The sequence below is a fragment of the Pezoporus wallicus genome, unplaced genomic scaffold (assembly GCF_028554395.1).
Source record: "Pezoporus wallicus isolate ANWC-B61680 ecotype Strahan unplaced genomic scaffold, APGP_CSIRO_Pwel_v1 contig_1181, whole genome shotgun sequence".
Lineage (NCBI taxonomy): Eukaryota > Metazoa > Chordata > Aves > Psittaciformes > Psittacidae > Pezoporus > Pezoporus wallicus.
This window is the reverse complement of record NW_026641428.1, coordinates 2505185-2530095: the sequence shown is the minus strand read 5'-3', so window position 1 is coordinate 2530095 and position 24911 is coordinate 2505185. Positions and strand designations below refer to the sequence as shown.

The 24911-nt window shown below is 39.8% G+C and overlaps 1 protein-coding gene across 5 annotated transcripts in view; it reads left to right on the top strand.

Annotated features, from left to right (window-relative positions):
- COBLL1 (cordon-bleu WH2 repeat protein like 1) overlaps nucleotides 1-24911 on the top strand; it is an 88938-nt gene that overhangs the window by 40279 nt on the left and 23748 nt on the right. For 3 of the 5 annotated variants that reach the window (XM_057423826.1, XM_057423828.1, XM_057423830.1), the window contains exons 2-7: nucleotides 7875-8054; nucleotides 19052-19253; nucleotides 20167-20395; nucleotides 22080-22118; nucleotides 22983-23077; nucleotides 23209-23448. In XM_057423826.1, coding sequence (XP_057279809.1) covers nucleotides 7875-8054; nucleotides 19052-19253; nucleotides 20167-20395; nucleotides 22080-22118; nucleotides 22983-23077; nucleotides 23209-23448 — 985 coding nt within the window. Of the gene's footprint in view, nucleotides 1-6482; nucleotides 6632-7874; nucleotides 8055-19051; nucleotides 19254-20166; nucleotides 20396-22079; nucleotides 22119-22982; nucleotides 23078-23208; nucleotides 23449-24911 lie in introns of those variants that run through there. The other 2 variants (XM_057423829.1, XM_057423827.1) reach the window with 2 other exon arrangements.

The window sequence follows — 24911 nt, the reverse complement described above, 5'->3', positions numbered from 1 at the left end:
TGTCCAGAGGAAGACAATATTAACAGTTTTGTGACTTTTGGGGGGTTGGGTTTTTTTGAGATTCTTGGCAAGCAGTACTGGAATCGAAAGCAAAAGTTGAATGTGCCATTCAGGGCTACCTTCACTGTTTAATTTCCGTACATAAGAAAAACTTAGAGACTGTTTTATGTGAGGGAGGAACAAAGAAGTTGACGGTGTATAAATACAGCCATAGATCTTAAGCAAAGGTAAGGATTCATGCTGAGTCTAAAGATTGTGTATCACATATTATAAAAAGGTGAGTCAAAGCTGGGAGTGGTTGTGATGCTTTTGATGTCTGCCATTCTGTGATTCTTGTGTGAGGTGAGACGTCTGGACTCTTCTGTTCCATTGTCTTTACAGCAGATATACAATGACCAGGAAAAAGTGGTTTCTGTTTTCTCCTTCACATTTTCAGCATTTTCGTTTCTTTGTTTGGTTTCCTTAGTTTCTCTTAGTCGTTTATTTCAAGCTTGACTTTTAATTTCCTTGCAGGTTGTTGTGGCTAGTTTATCAGAGTCTTTTTCTCTGTTTAGATGTTAATTTGTCTTATTCTCTCAGTTTAAGATCCAAACACAATATAGGCTTTACCTGTAGGACAGTATAGGTAACTTTATCTGAAGGAAGGATGCACATTCTCAAATAGCAGCCACTTAACATGATCCATTGCATGGGCTTCTGCTGTAAACCCTGTACTCCATTAAGGGTAGTTTCAGGGGTTGCCTGACTTTTGTGTCTTCATGCCTACCTCAAGGTGAGAATTCTAAGCCCTGATCGGAGGACCTGAGCAGTGAACTGTAATTTGCCAATGAGTGTACCATAATGTAAATTATGTTGTATAGAGTGATTGTATTCTCTCTGGCAGGAGTATTTTGCAATTCCTTAGCCTTACTTGATGTTACAAATACGTACTTTTGCTGATATTACTTAGTATTAAATACAGTTGCTGAATCACAATAAAAATACAGCTGTGCAGAGAGTGTTTCGTTACAACTGTAATTTTTGACCTTTTGGTCTGAAACTTTAAGCAATTGAAAAAAATCTAGAATTTGTATTAAGCAACTTGTTAGAAATGTGTCTGTATGGAGATGGTCAGGTGCAGCAAACAGCAGTAAAAGGTGATTAAGATGCAGTGAAGATAGTCACAGGTGACCTTCTCACTTCTATTTTCTGAGTGTAACAGTCATTAAGGGGGAGAATCTTTTGAAGCATATAAAGAAAATAGCCTTTTCTGAAGCCAAAAGTGTGTGTGTGGGGGTGTTGTTTTGTTTTGTTTGCTTGGTGAGAACAGTTCCAATTAATTGGACGGTGTAAAGTGAAGGAGTTCCAGTCAGTTCTTTTTCTGTCAGCTTCAGACTTAGGCTGGAAGAAGCCAGGATGGGAATGGATGAATTCAAGATGTCAAAATGTGAAAGAGAAGTCTCTCTGAAAATGAGAAAAATAATGTTGTATTGTGGTATGAAATAAATACTGTTTTAAAGGTGCACTAGCAAGTGGACTCATCATCAGGAATTTTAAAATGTTAAGATAACGTGCTTGCAGTAACCACGCATATATGCTGCTGTAGCTATATGTAATACCACACTGTTGACTTTAACTGATTTTATGCAATGTTTTCACATAATGGTGAACAGATACTTTAGGGACTCAGGAATTTTCCATTCTTTGCTAATAGCACACAGGAAAATAGAAACTCATACATTCTAGGATGTGAGCTACTGAGTGAGGTTTTTAAATACAGTTTTTTAATGAACTCTAATGAAAATATCTTATTACATGTAACTCATTGCTAAATTCTATATTTTCACTAATCTCTGGAAAAAGCTTTTCATTTGTTTTTCCTGTAAGAGACTAGATGCCAAGTATCATATCATATAGACAGGAAAAAAAGCCTTCACATGCATAGAAAATAAGTCCTGTGCTCATATGTAGCCTATTTCATTGCTCAGTGTTGGGGGTAAGGGTGGGAAGAGTAATGGTCATATTTCTTGAGTATTTTAATTTCACTCTATCGCAGAGTTATGCAGTGTCTTTACAACGTCTCTGTAGTTACTATAACAGGAAAACCATGCATTCCGTTTCTCAGGCTAAAAGACAAAATAATCCATGTGGAATAGAAATGTCAATGCTATTCTTAGTATTCAGTTTAAGAACAATAAAAGTTTCACTAAAAGAAAGAAAACAAAAATATCTATAATTATGGGTGAAGCCAGCCTTTCAGACTGGCCCATAGACAATAGATACTATAGTAAAATACTCCATTTTTTCATGTATTTGATTATGTAATTATCAAAAACACATCCAGCTTGGGCTTGACTCTCTGCTGGGATGTTGCATCCATCACCTCTCTGGGCAACCTGTGCCAGTATTTTACCACCCTCATTGTAAATTTCTTCCTCACATCTAGTCTGAATCTTTTAGTTTAAACTCTTTTAGTCTAAAACCATTATCCTTTGCCATATCGCAACAGGCCCTACTAAAAAGTCTCTCCCCATTTTTCTTATAGCCTCCTTTTAAGAACTGAAAGGCCACAATAAGGTGTCTGCAGAGTCTTCTCCAGGCTGAACAACCCCAACTCAGCCTTTCATCATAGGAGAGGTGCTTCATCTGATCATTAATAAGTAATGCTTGATCTTGAAGATGTGCAGTAATAATGCTGTGAAACCATAATCCATAAAGAGGGAACTGAATAAATAGGAGGAAAGGTCATCTTTGTTTAGTGTAGAAGACAAATTTATTCTGTGAGTATAAAGGATGAGTATTGGGCTGGAAATGCTAATAGGTAGAATAAGGGACTTAAGTATTTCATATACCTGTTGGCCAAAACTGATGTATCACTGTAAACAAAACAAGTTAAGGTATTTTATGTAGGCCTGAACTTTTGTTCAGCTGTTTCTTGGTTGAACAGATGATGTCCAAGGTTTCTACTACTATGGTGTAGTAGTGGAGCAGCATTATTGTCATAATCAGGAAAGTCTTAAAATACTTACTTGGGATGAGACATCAAAGGCAAGAAAAGCTCTAGAAGCTTTATTGCAATGGCCTTTTCCCTCTTGTGATCTTAGCAGAGCTAGATCCTTTTCTGAGTTTGAGTGAAAGTTAAGTGCTGCTTGTACTTTTGGCATATATAATTTTGTAAAGCTTGATGTAAAAAAAGTGTGTAGTTGCTCTTTGTATAAACTGGTGTTCTTCATGGTACTGTAAGTACAATTACAAACTTAAGTCTTATCTGTTATGCAGTAGAAGGTTTTTATTGCACTATGTTTAATGAACTTTTTTAGTACCTGAGAGATGACTGAATATGACCTTTCTTGTCCTAGGTGATTGCTGTAGAAAACTGAGAGATGATTCAAATGTTGGAGGTTAGATCCAAAGTAATTTCAGTGAGAAGGCTATCGGGCTGTCTTTGTACAGTGTCTCATGTAATTGTGTTCAAAATGGGAAGCTAAGTGCTTGAAACATTAATACTCCTTGAGATCAGGATTCAAAGAGGTGGAATTTTTTATGCTGTAGCCTTTAGTTGTGCACAAGTTTAGCAAATAGATATCCTTTTTTGGGGGTGGGGGGGGAGTGATCCTTGTCGAAAGGAAGTGCTAGTGATAACTGCAATATCCAGGTCACCGTCAGTTCAAGTTTTTCTCATTATTTAAAAATGCTTTTCTCCAGTTACTACTAGTTAAAAATATACTGCTTGTAACTTTCTAATGGGAATTTTATGAAAATCAAATAAATAGAGGCTTTATTTATTTCCACACATCCAGATTATTGACACGATTACTTTGGTTCTGCAAGCATAAAATATGTTGAGATACAGCAATGACACTTTGTCGCAGTGGGATCTGAAGCACATAAAACGATCTTGCATTGAATTTTAAAAGATGTATTGTTTTTCCTAAGAAAATGAAGATTTCTATCTGTATTTGGCTGAAAGAATTCTCTAATAATCTTTACAGGAACTGTCTTCTGTCACAAAGACTGGTGGGAATTGCAGGTGGGACTTCACAAATTTAAATGTCTAAACGAGATGAATCAGTTCTCTTGGGAAGAATATAATCCTACAGGATGAGAGCTAGCTGAAAGCCTTGGCGTAAGTAGTGGGACCCATGTGCACTGTAACAAGGGAAATACAAACTCTGTCCAGGCTGCACCAGCTTGTGTTCTTGTGTTTGTGAAACCCTGTGAGACTATTGCAGGTATCCCTCTTGGCTGCCTTTTCCAGGGCTAGGAAGAATCAGAGAAGAAAGTTTGGTTTGGTTTGGTTTCCCCCCATTCCTGTTTTGTCTTAAGCAATTAGTTAAACAGAAAATGACACTCAAGATACAGCAGCGTAACAGGCAACTGGAATTGTTTATCGTGTAATAAATAGTGGGGGCATGTCCCTTCAGGTGAGCTCACTGGCAGTTTTAATGTCTGGTGTAGGTTGGTTAGTTGATGGGGCTGAGACTTAAGGAAGGAGTGAGGACCTGTGTTGCATAGGATACTGAAACACAATTTTCAGTGGAATTCTTGTTATGACTTGTGGCCTTACTTGGTTAAAATTTCTCTTTTTAATTCCCTCTGTGTCACAGATAAATAAGCTGTACTTTGATTCTTTCCACAGCTTTTGTTTAGTCCTGTAGTAGTCATGAAAATAAAAAGAATGGGTTTTTTAGTTGTTCTAACGCCTTCTAATGCTTATATTAGAAAATAAGAATAGGTCTGCTTAGTTCCTAGCACATCTGGAAGCTATCTTAATATGAAAGGTGTTGTGAGTGAGACTATTTACAGAACACCTTTTATCTGATCTCTAAAGGGTTATTTTTGTATGACTGGGAATTTATTCTGTTATAGTTGTATGTTGTCATACTAAAAATCAAGGCTTTTCTTTTTTTCAGAAGAAACTACCTTAACCACTCTCTCTGTCTTTCAGCAAATTTAAAACCAGCAGTTCTCCTGATTTGCTAGGTACCTCATAGAGCTGAAGAGGCAACAAAGAACAGGGCTGTTGGTTTTGTTTTATGATGGATAAGTGTTTGAAATGATGGTGTAGACTTGGAGCTACTTAGATAATTCTGGTTTTACTTTTTGGTGTTTGAATAAAATGGTGTCTGGAGGATGCCTTTGTGAGTGAAATCACCTGTGTCAGCTTCTTGGAGGCACCCTAGTGCAAAAGAGGAAGGGAAGGTTTGTAGGTTAAATCTATCCCTGCAAGTGTATTGCCACCATCCTGTCACCTGCTGATTCTGATTTGCACCTGTAGAAGTAATCATGGTAACATGAATTGCTCTTGCTGCCTGATACCATATCTTGGGCACTGGGAGCACAGGGCTTCTATTACTTGTCAGGCAGCCTTTCCTGTGACAAGGTGGAGAGACAAACTCAAGAAATGAAAAAGCTGTAAGAGCAAATATAAGTGCTTTGGGCTAAGAATGAGAGATGAAGGAATTGGTGAAAAAATGAAGAAAAAGATACGACATCTGGAAACAGAAAATGAAAGTGTTGGGATTCCTGTAGTTTAATAAGAGGTTACTGAAAACTTGGCATAACTTCTGAGATGGTATACTTGGAGATTTTACCCCCTTTGTATGGGGCAGGAAACATAAGCATGACTAACCACAAACATGCAGATGTGCTAGAGATGGGTAGGGTACATGGCTCTGCAGTGGTGTGTGTGTGGATTCAGCCAACCTCATTAGACTGCCTGATCCCATGTGGGTGTGTGTATGTGCTCTTTATAAATACAAGAACTTCATCTATCTAGCTGTTACACTTAAGTTTTGTCCAGAGTATCTTATCAGTTTTAGCTTTCTAGTGTAAGTTAGACACTGTAGATGTTAAATACAGCCACATTTTACTTATGTGGACCGTGCATTTATTGCTGTGATAGTAGAGTTCCCGCAATGCAATTGCATTCATGTGCTTAATGGAAACTAGAGTCCACTAGCATTTGCAAACTAATCTTTCTGTGGCATGTACTCTTCAAAGATTAAATTCTGAAATCAGTTGTAATAAACATCTTTTAACAGTCATTAGAAGTCACTTAAAGACGTAACAGCGTGCAAAGAAGAGGATAAGCAGTACCTTTTCATTTTGGGTTTGGATTCTGTTTTGGTATTAATGCCGGGGGAGTTTTTAGGTTTCTGTTTGTTGGGGTTTTTTTAATAGCTGTATTGATGCCCTATACTGGTCAATAATTTCTTTCTGGCAGATGCATGAAAGCTGAAGATCATGCAAAAAGCCTCCAAACAAGTCATGGAGGAGGAAAAAGAAGTTTGATTAATACATTTTGCAATGTTCACATAACCCAGAAACAACCTAGGCAAGCAGCTGTAGAGACTACAGTTAAATTTGCAGCTAATGCCACACGTCTTGAACTGTATGCAGAGTGCACCAAAACTAATTTAAAACATTAGCAGAGAGGAGGTATAAATTTTGATGGCGGATCCTCATTCGGTGTGTTTGGAGGTCTACGAGCACTCCTGATTAGCTCTGAGAGGCTGTGAATAGTTAATTATTCAGCATGTAGTTCCTAAGTTCAAAACCCTAAGCACTTTCAGCAACAGATCGGTCATGTGAAGTCTCATTACACAGCCGTCTTTTGCAGTGCGGCTCTGGACCTTGTTTCCCCTTCATTGTGAGTGACTTTAAACTTTGCTTTCCCAAGAAAGATGTGTGTTTCTAATTGTACACTAGACCTTTTGTTTTAATTTTGCAGGACAATTATAGAACTTAATTTCTTCTGTTAAATTTAAAATGAACTTTGTTACAGCTCCAGAATTTAAATTGCAAGCATATTTTTGGAACCTTTGTGTATTATGTTTGAGATATATTTTAGCTTTCTGTGAATGTGGCTCTATCCAAGCTTTTGAAAAGAATATTTATAAAGGATTAAGAAGCACTCATGAGGTAATACATCTCCACAGGGTGTTTTGTTTCTCATGGTGAAATTCTGAAATACTGTTTCTTCCTTGTGACAATATCGGTGAAAAGTTATTTGAATAAAAGGGGATGTTGTGCTATATAGGACATGAGAGTTCTGCCTTCAGAATTTACTTAAGCATAAATATATTAAGAGATGTAGAGAGTTTTCCATTTATACCACTTTGGTTTATTTTTTTTAATTGAAATAAGTGAAACTTCCTTATTGATGACTCTTTGCATTCAAGTGTACCCTGGCTTCTCACCAAGATAGCAAAGGATAGCGAGAAAATTGAAATAGGAAATTGGCTTGGGTGAAAGGAAAATATAAAAGCATATTGTGACTGAAGTGCCAAGAAATATTACAACACAGTAGGACTGGTTATACTGCTACGTTATTACCATAATGAAGTAAATAGATTAAAGTTGGTAGGGTGTGTTGGAATGAGTTTAATAATAAAAAGAAAAATTTGGGGAAGAAAAGTGTTATTATTCCTTTTGCCTATCTGTCCTCTCTATTAAACGTACTGTCGGTGCTATTTGGCTTCATCCTGAATGGTACAGTTATTTCAGTTTGTACTAATCCAGTAAATCTGTTTGGAGAATGCACAAATAGGGTCCTTTGCAAAATCCAAGGGAGGAAAACAAGTAACTAATTTTTTAGTTTATACTTTTTAAATGTGTATTAAAAACCGTTTTTTTTTTTTGTTTTGGGCTTGATGTTCATTGGGTTGGGGTTTGTTTTATGTTTTGTATGATGGATACATTATCCTGTTGTAACTTCTGTCATCACTGATCATGTTTAATATTGACTCATCCCTTCTTTGCACATATAGCTTGCACAGTCCAAGTGAAAATTAAGTGTGTATCATTCCTGTTCTGAGACTTGTTAGTTTGCCAGTATGGAATCATATGTATAAATACATACTTGACTTTTAATTTTTATCCATTTGTTTCAGAAGAAAATCTAAAGCACCGCCTCCTCCATCTGAAACAAAACCCATTGCCATTTCTCCATTTGATAACACAGAACCAGCCAACTTCATCATGGAACAGAAAGAGAATGTAATTGATAAAGATATTGAACTATCAGTGGTCCTGCCAGGAGATGTGATCAAGTATACTACAGTTAATGGGAGGTAAGTTACACAGAATGACATTTTTGTTGAATTTTCTTGCTCTGGTTTACTTCAATCTTCATCCATGTTTTAATCACTCAGTAAAATACATGAGTTCTGTAAGTGAACATTGGGTGGATTAAAAGAAGGTGAAGGGCCTAGAGCACAAGTTGTACGAGGAGCAGCTGAGGGAACTGGGGTTGTTTAGCCTGCAGAAAAGGAGGTTCAGGAGAGTCCTTATCACTCCCTACATCTACCTGAAAGGAGCTTGCAGTGAGGTGGTGTTTGTCTCAAGTAGCAAGCCATAGGATGAGAAGAAATAGCCTCCAATTGTTCCAAGGGAAGTTCAGCTTAGGTATTAAGAAAAATTTCTTCACAGAAAGGGTTGTGAAGCATTGGAAAAGTCTGCCCAGGGAAGGGGTGGAGTTTCCATCCCTGGAGGTATTTAAGAGATGTGTAAAATGGGGCACCTAGGGACATGGCATAGTGGTGGACTTGGGCAGTGCTAGGATAATGGTTGTACTAAGTGCTCATAAAGGTCTCTTCCAACCTAAATAATTCTATGATTCTGCTATGATTTTGGAGTAAGTGTGGAAACATATACTTTATACATTCACCTACCTTTTGGAGAGACTTTTATTCTCTCCAAATTGTGTATGGCACCTATTGGGATGTGTAGCCATACTTGTTCTTTCTAGGCGCTGCAAATCTCTAGAAAAATGTAGGCTTGTATGAGTCACTGAATCTTCCCACATCAGTTTTCCTTGTTGGACTTAAAAATGAATTCCTGAATCCTGTTTGGGTACAAAGTCATGTGTTCAGCACTTACACAGCACTACTACCTATAGACTATTAGCAGTCCTAAAAAATAGCGTCATCACTTCAGACAAAATCTGTAATGCTTTAAACAAATAGTTTCTAGCTACAGCTTGGGTGTTTTTTTTCCTTTTTATTTTTACTTTTTTTAGTTCTTTTTTTTTTTTATTTACTAATATGTTTAAGCTGGTTTTAATTTAAAATACATATTTTAGTCTGATAATTGGTAGTGTAGGTTGTGTGTGTAACTCTCAAGTGACCTTTAATTCAGAAAGACCTGGACATTGACTGGTGTTGAAATCAGAAATCCTGGGATTTAGAATCATAGAATCGTTAGGGTTGGAAAGGACCTTAAGATCATCTAGTTCCAACCCCCCTGCCGTGGGCAGAGACACCTTACGCTAAATCATATCACCCAAGGCCTTGTCCAACCTGGCCTTGAACACTGCCAGGGATGGAGCATTCACAACCTCCCTGGGCAACCTATTCCAGTGCCTCACCACCCTAACAGGAAAGAATTTCCTTCTTATATCCAACCTAAACTTCCCCTGTTTAAGTTTGAACCCATTATCCCTTGTCCTATCACTACAGTCCCTAATGAAGAGTCCCTCTCCAGCATCCCTATAGGCCCCCTTCAGATATTGGAAGGCTGCTATGAGGTCTCCACACAGCCTTCTCTTCTCCAGGCTGAATAGCCCCAACTTCCTCAGCCTGTCTTCATACAGGAGGTGCTCCAGTCCCCTGATCATCCTCGTGGCCCTTCTCTGGACTTGCTCCAACAGTTCCATGTCCTTTTTCTGTTGAGGACACCAGAACTGCACGCAATACTCCAGGTGAGGTCTCACAAGAGCAGAGTAGAGGGGCAGGATCACCTCCTTCGACCTGCTGGTCACGCTCGTTTTGATGCGGCCCAGGATACGGTTGGCTTTCTGGGCTGCAAGCGCACGCTGCCGGCTCATGTTCATTTTCTCATCAACCAACACCGCCAAGTCCTTCTCCGCAGGGCTGCTCTGAATCTGTTCTCTGCCCAACCTGTAGCTGTGCCTGGGATTGCTCCTACCCAGGTGTAGGACCTTGCACTTGGCATGGTTAAACTTCATGAGGTTGGCATCAGCCCACCTCACAAGCATGTCGAGGTCCCTCTGGATGGCATTCCTTCCCTCCAGTGTATCAACCAAACCACACAGCTTGGTGTCATCGGCAAACTTGCTGAGGGTGCACTCAATCCCACTGTCCATGTCAGCAACAAAGATGTCAAACAAGACCGGTCCCAACACCGATCCCTGAGGGATACCACTTGTTGCTGGTCTCCAGCTGGACATTGAGCCATTGACCACAACTCTTTGTGTGCAGCCATCCAGACAGTTCTTTATCCACTGAGTGGTCCATCCATCAAATTGATGTCTCTCCAATTTAGAGACAAGGATGTCATGTGGGACAGTGTTGAATGCTTTGCACATGTCCAGGTAGATGACGTCAACTGCTCTACCCCTGTCCATCAGTTCTGTAGCCCCATCATAAAAGGCCACCAAATTGGTCAGGCAGGATTTCCCCTTAGTGAAGCCATGCTGGCTGTCACCAAGCACCTTGTTGTTTTTCATGTGCCTTAGCATGCCATCCAGGAGAATCTGCTCCAAGATTTTGCCAGGCACAGAGGTGAGACTGACTGGTCTGTAATTCCCCGGGTCATCCATTTTCCCCTTCTTGAAAATGGGGGTTATATTTCCCTTTTTCCAGTCATCGGGGACTTCACCTGACTGCCATGATTTCTCAAATATGATGGCCAGCGGCTTCTCAACTTCATTCACCAGCTCCTTCAGGACCCACGGATGGATCTCATCAGGACCCATGGACTTGTGCACGTTCAGAGTTTTAAGATGGTCTTGAACCAGATCCTCTCCTACAGTGGGCGCAAGGTCTTCATTCTCACAGTCCCTGCATCTGTCTTCCAAGACTTGGGTGGTTTGGTCAAAGCCTTTGCCAGTGAAGACTGAGGCAAAGAAGTCATTCAGAACCTCAGCCTTCTCCAAAACCCGTGTAGCCAGTTCTCCCGAGAGCTTCCTGAGGGGGCCTACATTCTCCCTAGTCTGTTTTTTATTTGCTATGTACCTGTAGAATCCCTTCCTGTTATCCTTAATATCCCTAGCCAAGTTTAATTCTAACTGGGCCTTAGCTTTCCTAACCTGGTCCCTAGCTTCTTGGACAACATCCCTGTACTCTTCCCATGCCACCTGTCCTTGCTTCCACTTATTATAAGCCCCTTTTTTCCTTTGAATTTTCCTCAGGAGCTCCTTATCCATCCAAGGAGGTCTCCTGGCCCTCCTGCTGCACTTCCTTCTGGTCAGGATGCAACACTCCTGAGCCTGTAGCAGGTGATCTTTGAATATTGACCAACAGTCTTGGGCTCCCCTGCCCTCTAGGGCTGTATCCCATGGAACCTTCCTAAGCAGGTTCCTGAAGAGGCCAAAGTCTGCTCTTTTGAAGTCCAGGGCAGTGAGCTTGCTGCAAGCTCTTCTCACTGTCCTGAGGATCTCAAATTCAAGCATCTTGTGATTGCTGCATCCAAGGCTGCCCTGGAGTGTCACATTTCCAACGAGCCCTTCCCTGTTGGTGAGCACGAGGTCAAGCATGGCACCTCTCCTTGTCGGCTCCTCTATTACTTGCAGAAGGAAGTTGTCTTCCACACAATCGAGGAACCTCCTGGGTTGCTTGTGCCAGGCTGTACTGTCCTTCCAACAGATGTCAGGGTGGTTGAAGTCACCCAAGAGAGCAAGGGCCTGCGAGCGTGAGGCTTTTCCTATCTGTCTCTGGAGTGCTTCATCCACAGGTTCTCCTTGATCAGGCGGTCTGTAACAGATCCCCACAGTAATGTCTCCCATAGCTATATTCCCTTTAACCCTGACCCACAAGCTCTCTGTGGACTGCTCACCTGTCCCCAGAGTTCCATACTCTCCAGCCTATCCCTAACATAAAGGGCAACTCCCCCTCCCCGCCTGCCAGGCTTCTTTCCTAAAGAGCCTGTAACCTTCCATTCCAACACTCCAATCATAGGAGCCATCCCACCATGTTTCTGCAATGCCTATTATATCATACCCCTGTAGATGTGCACACATCTCTAATTCCTCTTGTTTGTTCCCCATGATACAGGCATTTGTACAGAGGCATCTGAGCCGAGCTCCAACTGAAGCCGGCTCATTGGCTGGAGTGGCTGGGATATCTCTACATTGCTCTGAGCATTTATTGTAGGTGCTGGCAACTGACTGGGTGTGTTGGGATGGAATGATGCCCCCTCCCCCAGCACATCTAGTTTAAAGCCTCCTTGACCAGTCTGGCAAGCCTCCTACCAAAACTGCTCTTTCCCTTCTTTATCAGACCAGCTCCACCAGCCCCCACTAGACCTGGCCTACAAGCTTGGGTCCCATGTTCAAGGAACCCAAATCCCTGACTATGACACCACCCTTTTAACCATTTATTAACCTGGCCAATCCTCCTAGCTTTTTTTAGGTCCTCCCCTGTACCCTGGAGAATTGATGAAAAGACTATCTGAGCTCCAGAGCCCCTAATCACCTCCCCCAGGGCTCTGTAGTCCTTCTTTACGTTCCCCAGGCTACTGCTATCTATATCCGTAGCACCCACATGTATCACCAGGAGTGGGTAATAGTCCGTGGGACTTTCTAGAGCAGGCAGCCTCTCTGTCACATCCCTGATCCGTGCCCCCGGTAGGCAACACACCTCCCTTGGGGCGGGGTCTGGCCGGCAGACGAGTGCTTCTGTCCCTTTCAGTGTAGAGTCCCCTACTACTACGACCCGCCGCTTTTTCCTGGCAGCACCAGTAGAGATCTTCTTTAGCAGTGCACCAGCCGGCTGTTTCTGGCTTGAGTGCGTTTCCTCATTAGCCCCCTGCAGGACAGCAAAGTGGTTCTGCGTGGGGACAGGGGATTTAGGGGGAAGCCCCTCGCTCTCTCGGTTGTCCTTTTCCTTCTTTTTTTTTTTGTTTTTTTTTGTCACTAATTCCCAGCTTCCCAGGTTAACGGCCTCCTTCTTTCCTTCATGAGGTAGAGGTGAAGCTCGAGGCCCCTGCACAGTTTGGGCCGGGAGCAAGCATTCCTGCTTCCTCTCAGCTTCGGTGACATCTCGCAGCCTATTAACAGCATCCCGCAGCTCAGCCCCTGCTGCAGGAGGGCCTCCACCAGGGAGCACCGAGTGCAGCCCTGCCCATTGTGCACCCTCCCCTCACCAGACCAGTGCAGGCACTCTCCTCTCTGCACCCCGAGCTCTGCCCTGCAGCCTCCCCTCTCATCGGCTCTGTCTGGGTACTTACGCCGGCCACCGCCGGGGCAGCCAGAGCAGAGCTCCCGGACCGGGCCCTCCTCACACGACGGGTGCTCACCATCCCGCCGCCCGCCCGCCCGCCTGCCTGCCCGCGCCAGCTGCCTCGCCGCGCTCCCGGTCCCTCGCACTCCTTGGGGCAGGTTTTTAACCGCCGCTGCTTCAGGCTCCGCCCCGTGTGAATCAGCTGCTCGCTGTCGTCAGCTGAGCTGCCGGCTCCCGGGCAGCTCCTGTCGAGGACTTGAGGTTCCCTCGGTGGCTCTCGTCGCTCCGAGTTGAGGCTCCTGGACGCTGATCTACCCCCTCCCCCCCGCTCCGGTGTTGAAGGCGTCCTCTCTCGCGCTGCTCACCTCAGCAGTTGATCCAAATTTGAAATGTTATATTAATTATCCTACCAAGAAGGCTCCTATGGAAAGCCTTATATGGATGAGAGCAATTAGGATGCCAGATTGTTGCTTTCCTAAGCTGAAATAAACTAGCTGTATATCGTCCTTGCGTTAGTGTATTGCCAGTGTCTTTGCTGCTGAAAGCAAGGAGGTGAATTTATTTATTTATTCAAATTAGGCAATGTAAATGTATAGTTACAGCTACTTCTCAATAAGAGATAGTTTGGCTTGAGTCTGTTTATATGCTTTGTCATTGTTCATGAGGTCGTTTCTTAGAAATCAAATACTCTAGAGCTGCAGTGGGTGAACTTTTGTGGCTACTTCTTGCCCCCCTTCCCAACTCCATGTGATTTTTAGGATAACTTAAATCTGAGGTTATATTTCTCATGCTGTCTGCTAACACGGTGCCTTCCATGGCACTCTTAAAGGTGAGATTCCACATGTACGCTATGAGGCACTTCTCTTCCTTCTTTTCACTCCCTTTGTCCACACTTATGAGTACCAGGAGCCCACTGTCTCACTTTGCTGAAAACAAAGTGCCAGAAAGGAACATTGCTCGTGTCTTCACTTGGTTGTTATATTGTGTAGAATTACTCCTTGTTCAAGACAGACCTCACAGGCTTATCAGGAAGTGCACTTATTTCCTGATCAGTTTTATTATCCCACAGTTACTGTTTCTTTTTTTCAGTCAAGACTCTGTATGTAATTGACTTCATAAATTGCTCTCTTTCAAATAAGAACCTATATAAGTGCTGCTGGGCTCACTTAGAATGAGGGGAGACACTGTGCAGGACCTGCAGTCCACCATGAAACATACTTCAAACTATCTTCTAGTTTTGCACTGTCTTGATAGTTGTATTTTATGGACAAATTGGAAGATCCCTGTAGAAATGACATAAATTGCTAATTTGTCCCTTTCCTGTTCATGATCAGGGATAAGCAGCTTCGAAGCTCCCAAGGAGAGAATACCTTTCAAAATCTCATACTAGAAAAAGCAAAACTGTGAGTTTGTACAGCCATGTGCTCAAATGTCATAGTCTACTAGAGTAAACTTCTCTACGGTTCTCAGATGAAGTTGGGTTGGTTTGCTCCCTACTTTTTCATAGTGTCTAGTGAGAGCTATGTTGAAGAAAGCAAGGTGTTACACAGCTAAATATCCTGAGTGAGTAGAAGTAGGCAGAAGAGGATCAGAATGAAATCTGAAAGAGATTTTATAGAAAAAGATTACAAGAGAGAATAATTTTTGATCCTTGATCTATTGGCAACTAAAGCAAAAAAGTGAGAAAGGAAGGAGGACTGAAATAGCTCATTCCTCATTCTGGAACTTCAAGCATAGGTGGATTCTCTTATTTAAGCCTAGACACCAATTTGTAGTAGTTGATGATAGTGATTCAGTTCAGAATCTGACAGTGGCATTCAAACTCTCCTGTCACCAGGATTCCTGCAAACTATTTTTTTAAAACAGACAAACAACTTCTCCCCCCCCCAAAAAAAAAAAAAACCTGCATTGTAGGAGCAGTGAGTGGTAAGAAGTGAAGTTCCACTGTTCAGGTGAAGGAATAGGTCAAGATTTGAAGCCCAAGAAGAAAAAAACCTCACAAACAACAAAAAACTTGAACTATTTTGTTTAGCAGCCTGATCATTTTGAGTTAGTTTTTTTATTTTCCCACAAGAAAGAACTGCAAAGTGTGAGAAAATGTTATCAAAACAGAACAATTAGATTAAGTTGTATACATCAGTAAATTAACTTAGAAATATCAAGGACCAATATGGTAATGACGTGCGTTTTACTTGGAAATGGTGTGTCAGTTTTGCAGGGCAGCATGTTTAGAGCTTCAGTTTCTGATGACTTAGCTTTGGTGAATTTGTTTTCTTTAGAGTCCTTTGTGAGTTTCCATTTATCCATTCTTGAGTATGTTCAGTCTTTAAGATATTTTTTAACAAACCATTGGTTTACTCTATAGCTGGCTAGTGAATAATAAGCTTTGTGGTGTTGCCCTACTTTTCAAAACTTATCGTACTTACACTTGTTAGTAAAAAATGTCTTTTTAGTGACTAGGATTAGTAAATAGTTTTACAAGGAAGGCCATGAAGCCATGGGCTTAAGTAATTGGAGATCTATAGAAAGCCACATTGTGTGTAGGTTTCTTCTCTTTTCTTTCTCCCTTCCTCATAGGAATACTCTTGGTGGCTGCTGACAGAAGGTTTTTTTTGTTCAGTGGTGCTTACTGTGAGTCTCATGATGGGAAGAAAGACCTTGTTCCTAAAGTTTGATTGTGTAAGAATCTCCGCTTTCTAAGTAGCAGGTTTCTAGCCCTTGATTTTAGAGAGGAGTGTAGAAATGTGATTTTTTTTTTTTTTTTTTTTTTTTTTTTTGTTTTTCCTTTAAACACTTGATTCAGTCACTTCAAATACACTTTTCGGTGTTGGTTACAAGCATAATAGTATAGGTGAAGGTGCAACTTTAACTGTGAGGTGATGTAATGAAACACTACTAGCCACCTTTTATTGGTGTTTTAGTCAGGTAGGAAGAACCAGAAGCAAACAGATGAGAGAAGAAGGGGTGTGGCAATATGTAAACAAATGTATGAACAGAGATTTCCAGAAAAGTTAAGTAAGGTAATGAAGGTAAAGAAGTCACAAATAAAGATTTTACTGAAATTAGATAGAGGAAGACAAGCAGATGAGGTACTCTGAGGCAGCTGATGGCCACTTCTTGGAGTTTTGCTAAATATTAATCATGGAAGCTGTTAAATGTACTGTGATTTATGTACAAGGCTTTAGCAAAACACAGTGTTACAAGTTTTGGAGGATGTGATTGCAAAAAAGATTGCTTTTTATATCGCAGTAGGAGTATCTGTCTAAAGCAGTCATTGAAGGTGTCTTGGCTTCCAGTGGAGGGGGGGACGGGACTTAGTCTAGCATCCTCCAGTCAAGCAGGTAATTTCTGGAAGTATCAATGGAAAGCAAATTTGCTCCGAATCACTGTTTTCATGTACTAATTTGCATGTACCTGTCTGTTGTTTGTGAGCAGCTGTTTTTCACTTACCATTCTGTCACTTGCTGTGACTCTGGTAATGTGAGGGCTTTCCCCTGTCACCACGGTGCATTTCCATATAGTGGCTTTTTGTGGTCTTTGCTTGTGAATTCTTGCTCTGGTCATCTTCAGTGTTCTTACCACTCTCTGATACCTGAAGGCCAGAAGGAAGGGCAGCTGTTAAAAATAGTGTATATAAATGCACCAGAAAAAAAGTAATGGGTAACTTATTGGATAGGATGATAACTAGAAAGGTCGCTACAGAAGTAGTGTCTGCAGTCTCTTCTGGGTCCCTCCTTGCCTCTCCTGCCAGTGGCATGGGGGAATGACATGATTTGCATTTGCAGCTTATTAGGGTAAGATGGGTATACTTGTTCTCTGCCAGAAATGCAAGAAATAAAGTAGTTTTTTCTTCGTTCTTCTAACTGGAGCAGGAGAGTAAAATTGAAATAAACTCTGGTTTAGCTGTGTGAAAAGGGAGGTATAGCTAGTTTTCTGCAGTGCTCAGTGCACTATGCATGGTATTTCTCAGGCTGATATATATCATCTAGATGAAAGCACGGGGAATATATTACATTCTTCTATACCTTTTCAGACCGTCAGCTGCTTTTTTGACTCTTTGGTGGCTCATTTCTGTATGTTTTTTATTTATTGTTCCTCCTGCCTTTGTCTCCTGAGGCAAGTATTCTTCTGACATTTAAGCAGGGAGAAATTTTCTTGTGTGTGTGGGGGGTGGATGGGAAGTAACAGTCCTGCAATAACTATATCTGTCAGCTTTCAAACCATTTCCATCTTCTGTAAGTACAGTGTGTGCACCAGGTAGTCCAGCCTTGCTTCTAGAAATCAGAAGACAGCTTGCTTAAGGAACATTTGTTCTTTAAGACTAAATGAAAACAGGAATGATATTACAGGGTTAAAGGGGGTAGAAGAGCAGTGTTCACAATAATCTCTAATGTTGAGTCATTCTTAATTCTTTTACAGAACTATATCATATAAAAAGTCTGGTTTAACTTCCAACTTAATAAATGTATTAACTGTCTTCATACTGTCTATAATTCTGCGTAGCTTGATGGATCTCTGTAGAAGCTATCTATTTTCACATTTGGTTATGCTATCAGTACTTGCATCTGTTATGAGATTACATCTAGAATTTAAGATTTCTGATAAAGCCATACCAGTCAAACCCTGTATTAATTTTCCTTTGGACACTTCAGTGTCCTTTTCAGCATAGCATTTGATTGCTTCACAAACTTGTAAATTCTTTTCATAATATCCTTGTGAGGTGTTGTATTCTCTTCCCTTGTTATTTCCTTTATCATTATTATTACTGATGGTAGCAGTAGTGATTTGTGTTATACCTTAGTTACTAAAATGTTCTTATCTCAACCCGTGGGAGTTGCATTCTTTTGATTCTCCTCTCCGTGATAGATTTCCCTCTTTGTAGTTGTAACTGGGAGAGACAGAGAACGTCAAAATGAAATGCTCCTTACAAATAATTGCCCAACTCAACAAACTGAGGAATGACCAGTTGCAGTGACCTGATAGTATTATAACTTTATTCAGTTGCTGTAACATGCAAAGTTAGGATACTGTTCTTCCCTTTGGTCTATTTAAACATCTGTGATGCTTCTGTTTAAAGTACAGCTTTAATAAATTTATTCCAATAGCAACTGGGAATGTTCAGCATTATCTTAATGTGCTGCTCTGCATGTTCTTTATTGAGCACTGAGTGAACAATGATGCACAATTCATGACTACATATGAAAAATTTGCTTTGCATACTTCATTGTGAAAGGGACATCTGCTGCATCACACAGAGCTTCTAAAATAAAATTGCATTCAGCTTCTACATTGTTATTTAGGTTCTTTCCCTCTGTCTGTATTAAGCACCTGGCTCTTATTTTGGGATCCCTAATGCAAGACCTCCTTAAAAGCTGGCTTCCTCAAACTTGATTTCTCCTGTTTCCTCCAAATAGCTCCTGCTTGGTATTTCTGAAAAGAAAGTACCTTGTAACCTCAGAATGGATATAAAAATGTCAATCTTTGGAAAGAAACTGTTCTTAACGAGTAGCAGGGTATTTATCCCCACTGCTAAGTTCCCATTAAAAACCAAATGAGGTGGCTAATCCACATGTCCCTGCTGACCTCAGGAAAAGCATCATTTCATACAAGAAAATATTTCTGCCTTTGCTCAAGCACATGGCATACTTCTGTGCAAGCTGGTTTCATTTTCTGTTTAGTGTATTCCTTTTTTTTTTTTGGCTTTGCCTTTTTTATTGCTGTTTTTTTTTTGTCTCTTTTTTATGTTGAAGATATTTAAAGTTGGTGGCTGGCAATAATTATTTAGTCATGGAAGGGAAAGGATGACTTGGGTTAAATGTTTAGCAGCGCATTTTGTTATTGCCTGTTTAATTGTCGTCTGTTGTGACAGTTCCATTTGTCTTTTACAGGAAGCCCATGATGGACTTGCTGATTTTTCTCTGTGCACAGTATCATTTAAATCCATCAAGTTATACTATAGAGTTGTTATCAGCAGAAAATAGCCAGATTAAATTCAAACCTAATACACCAGTGGGACTGCTTGAAGTGGAAAAGGTGATTTTAAAGCCAAAACAAATGGATAAGAAGAAACCTGCTCCAGTTATACCGGAGGTGAGAACTGAAATTAAAGCGTGTTGAGAAATTAGAATCACTATTGGATTCAACAAGTTGAGCTCATAGGTCAGCCTCTTGTTTCAGCATTTCCTGTTGTCACTGATCCTCTCACGATGCACCCCTTTGAAATGCTTGGCTCCATGTTCTTGATAACCTCCTCCTAGGTAAAATACACTTCAGTTTGTTGCAGAAAACATCTTTGCTGTGAAAGAAGGGAACATTAGAATATTATTTGAATTCCCACGCTTTACCGTCCTTTTGACAAATTCTGCAGATGAGGTGTGGCTGAATACAGCCTTCTATAAACTGAAAATCAACAACTTGAACCATCTGTCATGCTGTGATATATATGCCCTTCTGATTGTATGTTCATTTTCCTTTAATACATACTGCACTTTTTTGTTGTTAACCAGTTTTTTTTTTTTATATACCCTTGAGAAGGCAGGAGGTTTTAGAAGTACTAAAGCAACTTCTGGGTGTTGCTTCAATCTTTCCTTCTAGCTTTGTTGTTCTGCTGTAGAGAAAAATCCTGGGATTTAATTTATCTAAAGCACTTAAGGACCAGGGGAACTCTTCTGCTGCCCTGTTACTTTCATCCTACTTGTGTACATGCACATGCACCCATGGCTCATTGGCTGACTTTTACAGCTCCATAATGTAACCTAGTAGAGCATCTCACTCCTGGAATGTGCCCTACTGGACAGGCAAATGACAAATACTGAAGAAGGAGCAGACTGTTTCATGTGCCCTTTTCTTCTGTAGCAGGAAATCGCAAAATTGTAGTGTCGAATCAATAACATTGGTGAAGTTGGCCACAAGTGGAATTCCTGTGACTGCTATAAGGCTGTCATAAAAATGCCAGTTGTTTCACAATTTGTGGTGGTACTTACTGGAGTTTTCTTCTTTCCAGCAAACAGTAAGGGTAGTGATAAACTACAAGAAGACACAGAAGACAGTCATAAGAGTTAGTCCACATTCACCCCTTCAAGAACTCATTCCGGTTATCTGTAGCAAATGTGAGTTTGATCCTTCACACACTCTACTGCTGAAGGATTACCAGTCTCAAGAACCCCTTGATGTGACAAAATCCCTTAATGACCTTGGACTAAGAGAATTATATGCCATGGATATCAGTAGAGGTAAGGTAACTTCTGTGAATTGCAGAAAATTATAGAAAAGATAATTACTTAATATTTCAATCAGGTATACGTTTTGTTGGGATAATTTTACTTTTGAAGAAATTGATTTCTAGCATATAGTATATATTTAATTAGTCTTCCTTAAAATTGAAACTGGGACAAGTGTATCTGTACTTATGTTTGAGAAGTGCTATAAAAAGGTCTTATTTTCTAACAATGTGTTAGGCACCAGTAAAGATAGCTAAGTACAAATCATCACTTGTAAGCGACCTCTTCCTTTCCTTCCCCCAAAACACCAACAACACTGTATTTCTCTGAGCTTATAAGAAGATAATAGGATCATGATGAGCTGAAAAGTACAAAAACATTACAGAAATATAGTTTTGTTTTAGAATTATTTAAAATTTCAAAAGTGTTAGAATATTCTGATGGTATTTATGTCTGTTGGATTGCTATTTGCTAATTTTATAGATTGTGAAGGAATAATAATCTTCTTTTTTAATTGTGGCCCGACAAGGGCATAATGAACTAACTAACGTCCTTGTATTTGTACATACGTTCCTATTGCCTGGTTTTAGCAGTATTTGTAAACCTGTCTTTTTCATGAAGAGTTTATTGTACTACAAGTAAAAGCTTTCTACAGTGTGGTTTGCTCTGTTTCAGACATTTCTCACAGGAAATCTTAACTCATATAGAATGCAGTAATAGTGGCTTACTCCTGTTCTTGACTGTTGTTCTATCTGCTTGTTCTCCTTTCCAATCTAAAACCTGGGGGGGGGTTGTTGGGCTCTTTTTTTGTCTTTTTCCTCATTTCTACCTATTATGGTAACCTTATCATTTGGTGCTTACAGTTTTAAGAGTTCTCTCAATTTGCAAGTGCCAGTTATCTTGAATAACAGGAGAGTGAGAGATTTGGAAAATGTCTTTTTTTTCTGTGGAGAAAACAAACACGAAATATTTTTCTCTTCCCCACTGGAAAACAACATATTTTAACTTGCCTAAACATGCTCCTTGGGCTACATGTGCCCATAGTGCATTGTCTTGTTTGTTGTCTGGCTACTGCTTTCATCTACAGACTGGCAGAGCTGCCTTTTGAGCCGTATGACGTGTGCTTCATTTGAATCAACAGCCAAAAATCCTAGGGAGGGAATATGAGGGCATATCTGCTTTCTACACAGCAGTGCCTGGCTAGGAACTATTCTCTTGATACAAAGTAGTTCAGCATTTCAGTTTTGCAGACAGCTTCAGAGCTTTACATTTTGAGTTTGCTTTATGAAAGCATGTGGTGCGGTGTGCCTTGTAGCAAAATTTAAATTCATATTTTATCCAGATTATATTTGCATTTTACATTCCTCTTTGTTTTCCATGTTTGGGCTGCCTTACAATCCAAAATTTACAGAGCAAACTATTCTATATACTGATTTTTGTTTTTCCATCAGAAATATAACTGAAGACTCTCTCCTTATTTGCAAGATTTCTGTCTGTGCTTTATGTCTTCAGACTCAAGTTCTTAAATGGTTTTTAACATTTAGATAGTAAAGATACACATCCTTTTACTTCAGGAAAGTACCTAGTTACATTTTCCAAGTGATGAAGATTGAGCTTGACTTTCTGTGTTTGTAACTTATAACTGCATCCTTGATTCAGATTCACATTTTCTGTCTTTCTTTTTGTCCTTCTATAGCCACATCACCAGCTGATTTAAATTTACCATCTTTGCAAGGTATGATTTACTGAAATAGGCAGTGAAACTGTAGCACTTATGTGACATTACAGTCTGCTGCTATTAGAACGTCTGCTTAACTATGACATGAGTAATTGTCCTATCATAAATGCATATTTAAAAAGATAATACAGAAATGGATATACCCAGCTATATATGAAGGATTTCTGTATAGTTCTACTCTGGACTGATGGATTAGATTTGCAGTCATGTTTTTATTAATACTTGTACTGAGACCCCAAAGGGGCCTTTCTTATTTCTTCTCCTCATTGCATTTGCATTCAGTGGGATGCCTTTACCAAAGTTAAATCTAGTAAAAAATTAGAGACAGCCTTTAGGTTTACAAATCATCTGCCTGAAGAAGACAATGTAAGGAGAGTAAATTCTGCAAGGTACCACAATGGACTTGTATAAGATATGCATGTTACCTGTGCAGCACCTATCAGGTATTTCAGTGATCTTTCTCCAGAGCCATACCATGTGCAGGCATGTGCCTGACTTGTCCCACTTCACACTTTGCCGTGAATTTAAATTGAATTGAGAGCTGGACAGGCTGATGCTCTTTTTCTCCTCTACATGAACCATAACATGTGACAGGTGGGATAGGCTGGATTAAGTGGTAGGGGTATTAACAGCACCTGAAACTCAGCTATTCTGAGCTCTGAGACAGAAGGAAGAACAGGGGTGGTAGGAAGCCTGTTAAGTTTGCAGCATTTAGAAAAAGCTATTAACACAGGTGATTTACAATGTGTTTTGTATATCCTTTCAAGAATGAAGGATGTGAAATGACAGTGAAATAGTAAGAACGCAGGAGAAATAATCTGTGCAGTAAATAATGTCTAGAATTACTGTGTTCTATTTTAGACTCCTACCAATCTGAAAACTTAGACGTTCTGAAGGAGAAAGAAAACAAAGGATTTTTCAGCTTTTTTCAACGAAGCAAGAAGAAAAGAGAACAAGTAAGCTGTAACTTTGAATATGGTTCTAGAAGTTTTGCTTATACATATTGAGCAATCAATCACTGTTGATCATTTTCCGGAGAGTATAAGTAACTTGGATTTTGTTTTCTTCCCCCACCCTGCATGTCAAGGCTTCCAGTGCCCCAGCAACTCCACTGATGAGCAAGCCAAGACCAACGTTTATCACGAGATCTAACACTGTTAGCAAGCAGTATGATTCAAACACTCTGCCATCTGAAATGCCGAAGAAACGGAGAGCTCCTCTACCGCCTATGCCAAATTCTCAGAGTGCTCCCCAGGAAATTGCACAAGCCCAAGTCAGACCAACATCTGATATTGTGAAATCTAACAGCCTTGATAGCAATGAACAGGTTAGTTATGTCTGTTTCACGTCTCTTAGGAAGCTTAGACATCATAATCCTGATAACCCTGTTAATACCTGCTGAGGTTGAAATAAACAGGAAAGAAAAGTTTAGTACTTTCTTTTAAAAATCGTAGTTGGAAAATAACTACAGAAATGGAAAGATTCATTCCTTTTAAACTTTATATTGTGTATCCAAAGAGCTATTCAAAATAGTATTTTGAAAAGGTAAAACCTATTTCTTATATAAGTTGGTATTGTGAGCACCTTTTTGTTCTTGTGGATGAATAGGTATTATATTTAAATGTGAGAACATTGTCTCACTTTATCGTCTCTAGTAATTGATGTTTTGATATTTCCAATAATGTTTGATGCTTTAGTTACATGTGATAATGGGAAGTTTGTTCCTTACTAAAAAAAGGTGGAAATCCTGGGGACTAGTCTTTGCAATCTTATGCTCCCAGGAAGTTAAAGTAAGGTCTTTATTTTAATCCAATAGTTATATATTTAATTGAAGTTATGAGATGTGGGCTGCATATTTAAGTAACCTATATATCCCATGCTATGCAGGAATTCTGCCAAAGAATGTGGGAGAACTGATGCATAAGGTATTCTCCCGGTATTGGACATATTGTCAGTTGTGTAATTCCAATTAATAGACCAAGGCTAAATTGTCATTATAATCCTTAAAAATTATTTTATACAGTATCTAAATGCAGTTCCTAAATGTGGTATCTAATAAATGAGGATATCGGTATGCTAGAAAAATAAAATGCAGATAGAAATCTGGGGGATGAATTTTGAGTTAAACTGAAAGACAAGAAATTTCAAACTGTGGCTTCCTTTATACAATCATATACTCTTTCATTGATGCACAGAACCACAAGAGAGCACTGTTTAACAGAAGTTCTGAATCTGTGTACTGTGTCCTGCTGAAAAGCTTTATCATTTGAAGAAGACAAAGGTTTCTTTCTGTATTTTAATAAAAAGAACCTGGGGGGGGGGGGGGGGGATGATGGAATCATGATCTTCTTTTACCTCATCGTGTTTTTCTTTTAATTGAATTCAAATTTTTTTGAAAATAATTTCTTAATGTCAACATGCTTTAAATGATTCACATCCTATTATGTCTAACAGTAATGTATGGCTGTTAGGCTAGGATCTGTCACTCAACAAAATTGCTTAGATTTATTATTTTGTGCTGACATTTCTTATTCATCTAAAGTGATTGGACTAAAGTCTAACAGCCCACAAAGAAAGGACAGAAGTCCAGATTAAGTTACATTTTTTTTGTGCATTTTCTGTTTTGTATTTATGTGTGCAGCTCCCGTAGAACTTGAACGCCTTTGGCATGTGTTTTTTAAGATGACTTCTGTTTCATTACAATTTGATTGCACAGTGATTTACCAGACAATACAGAGTTTGGGACTTAAATGTGAGCAAATATTTGCTCTGAGCTTTTAATTTTATTAA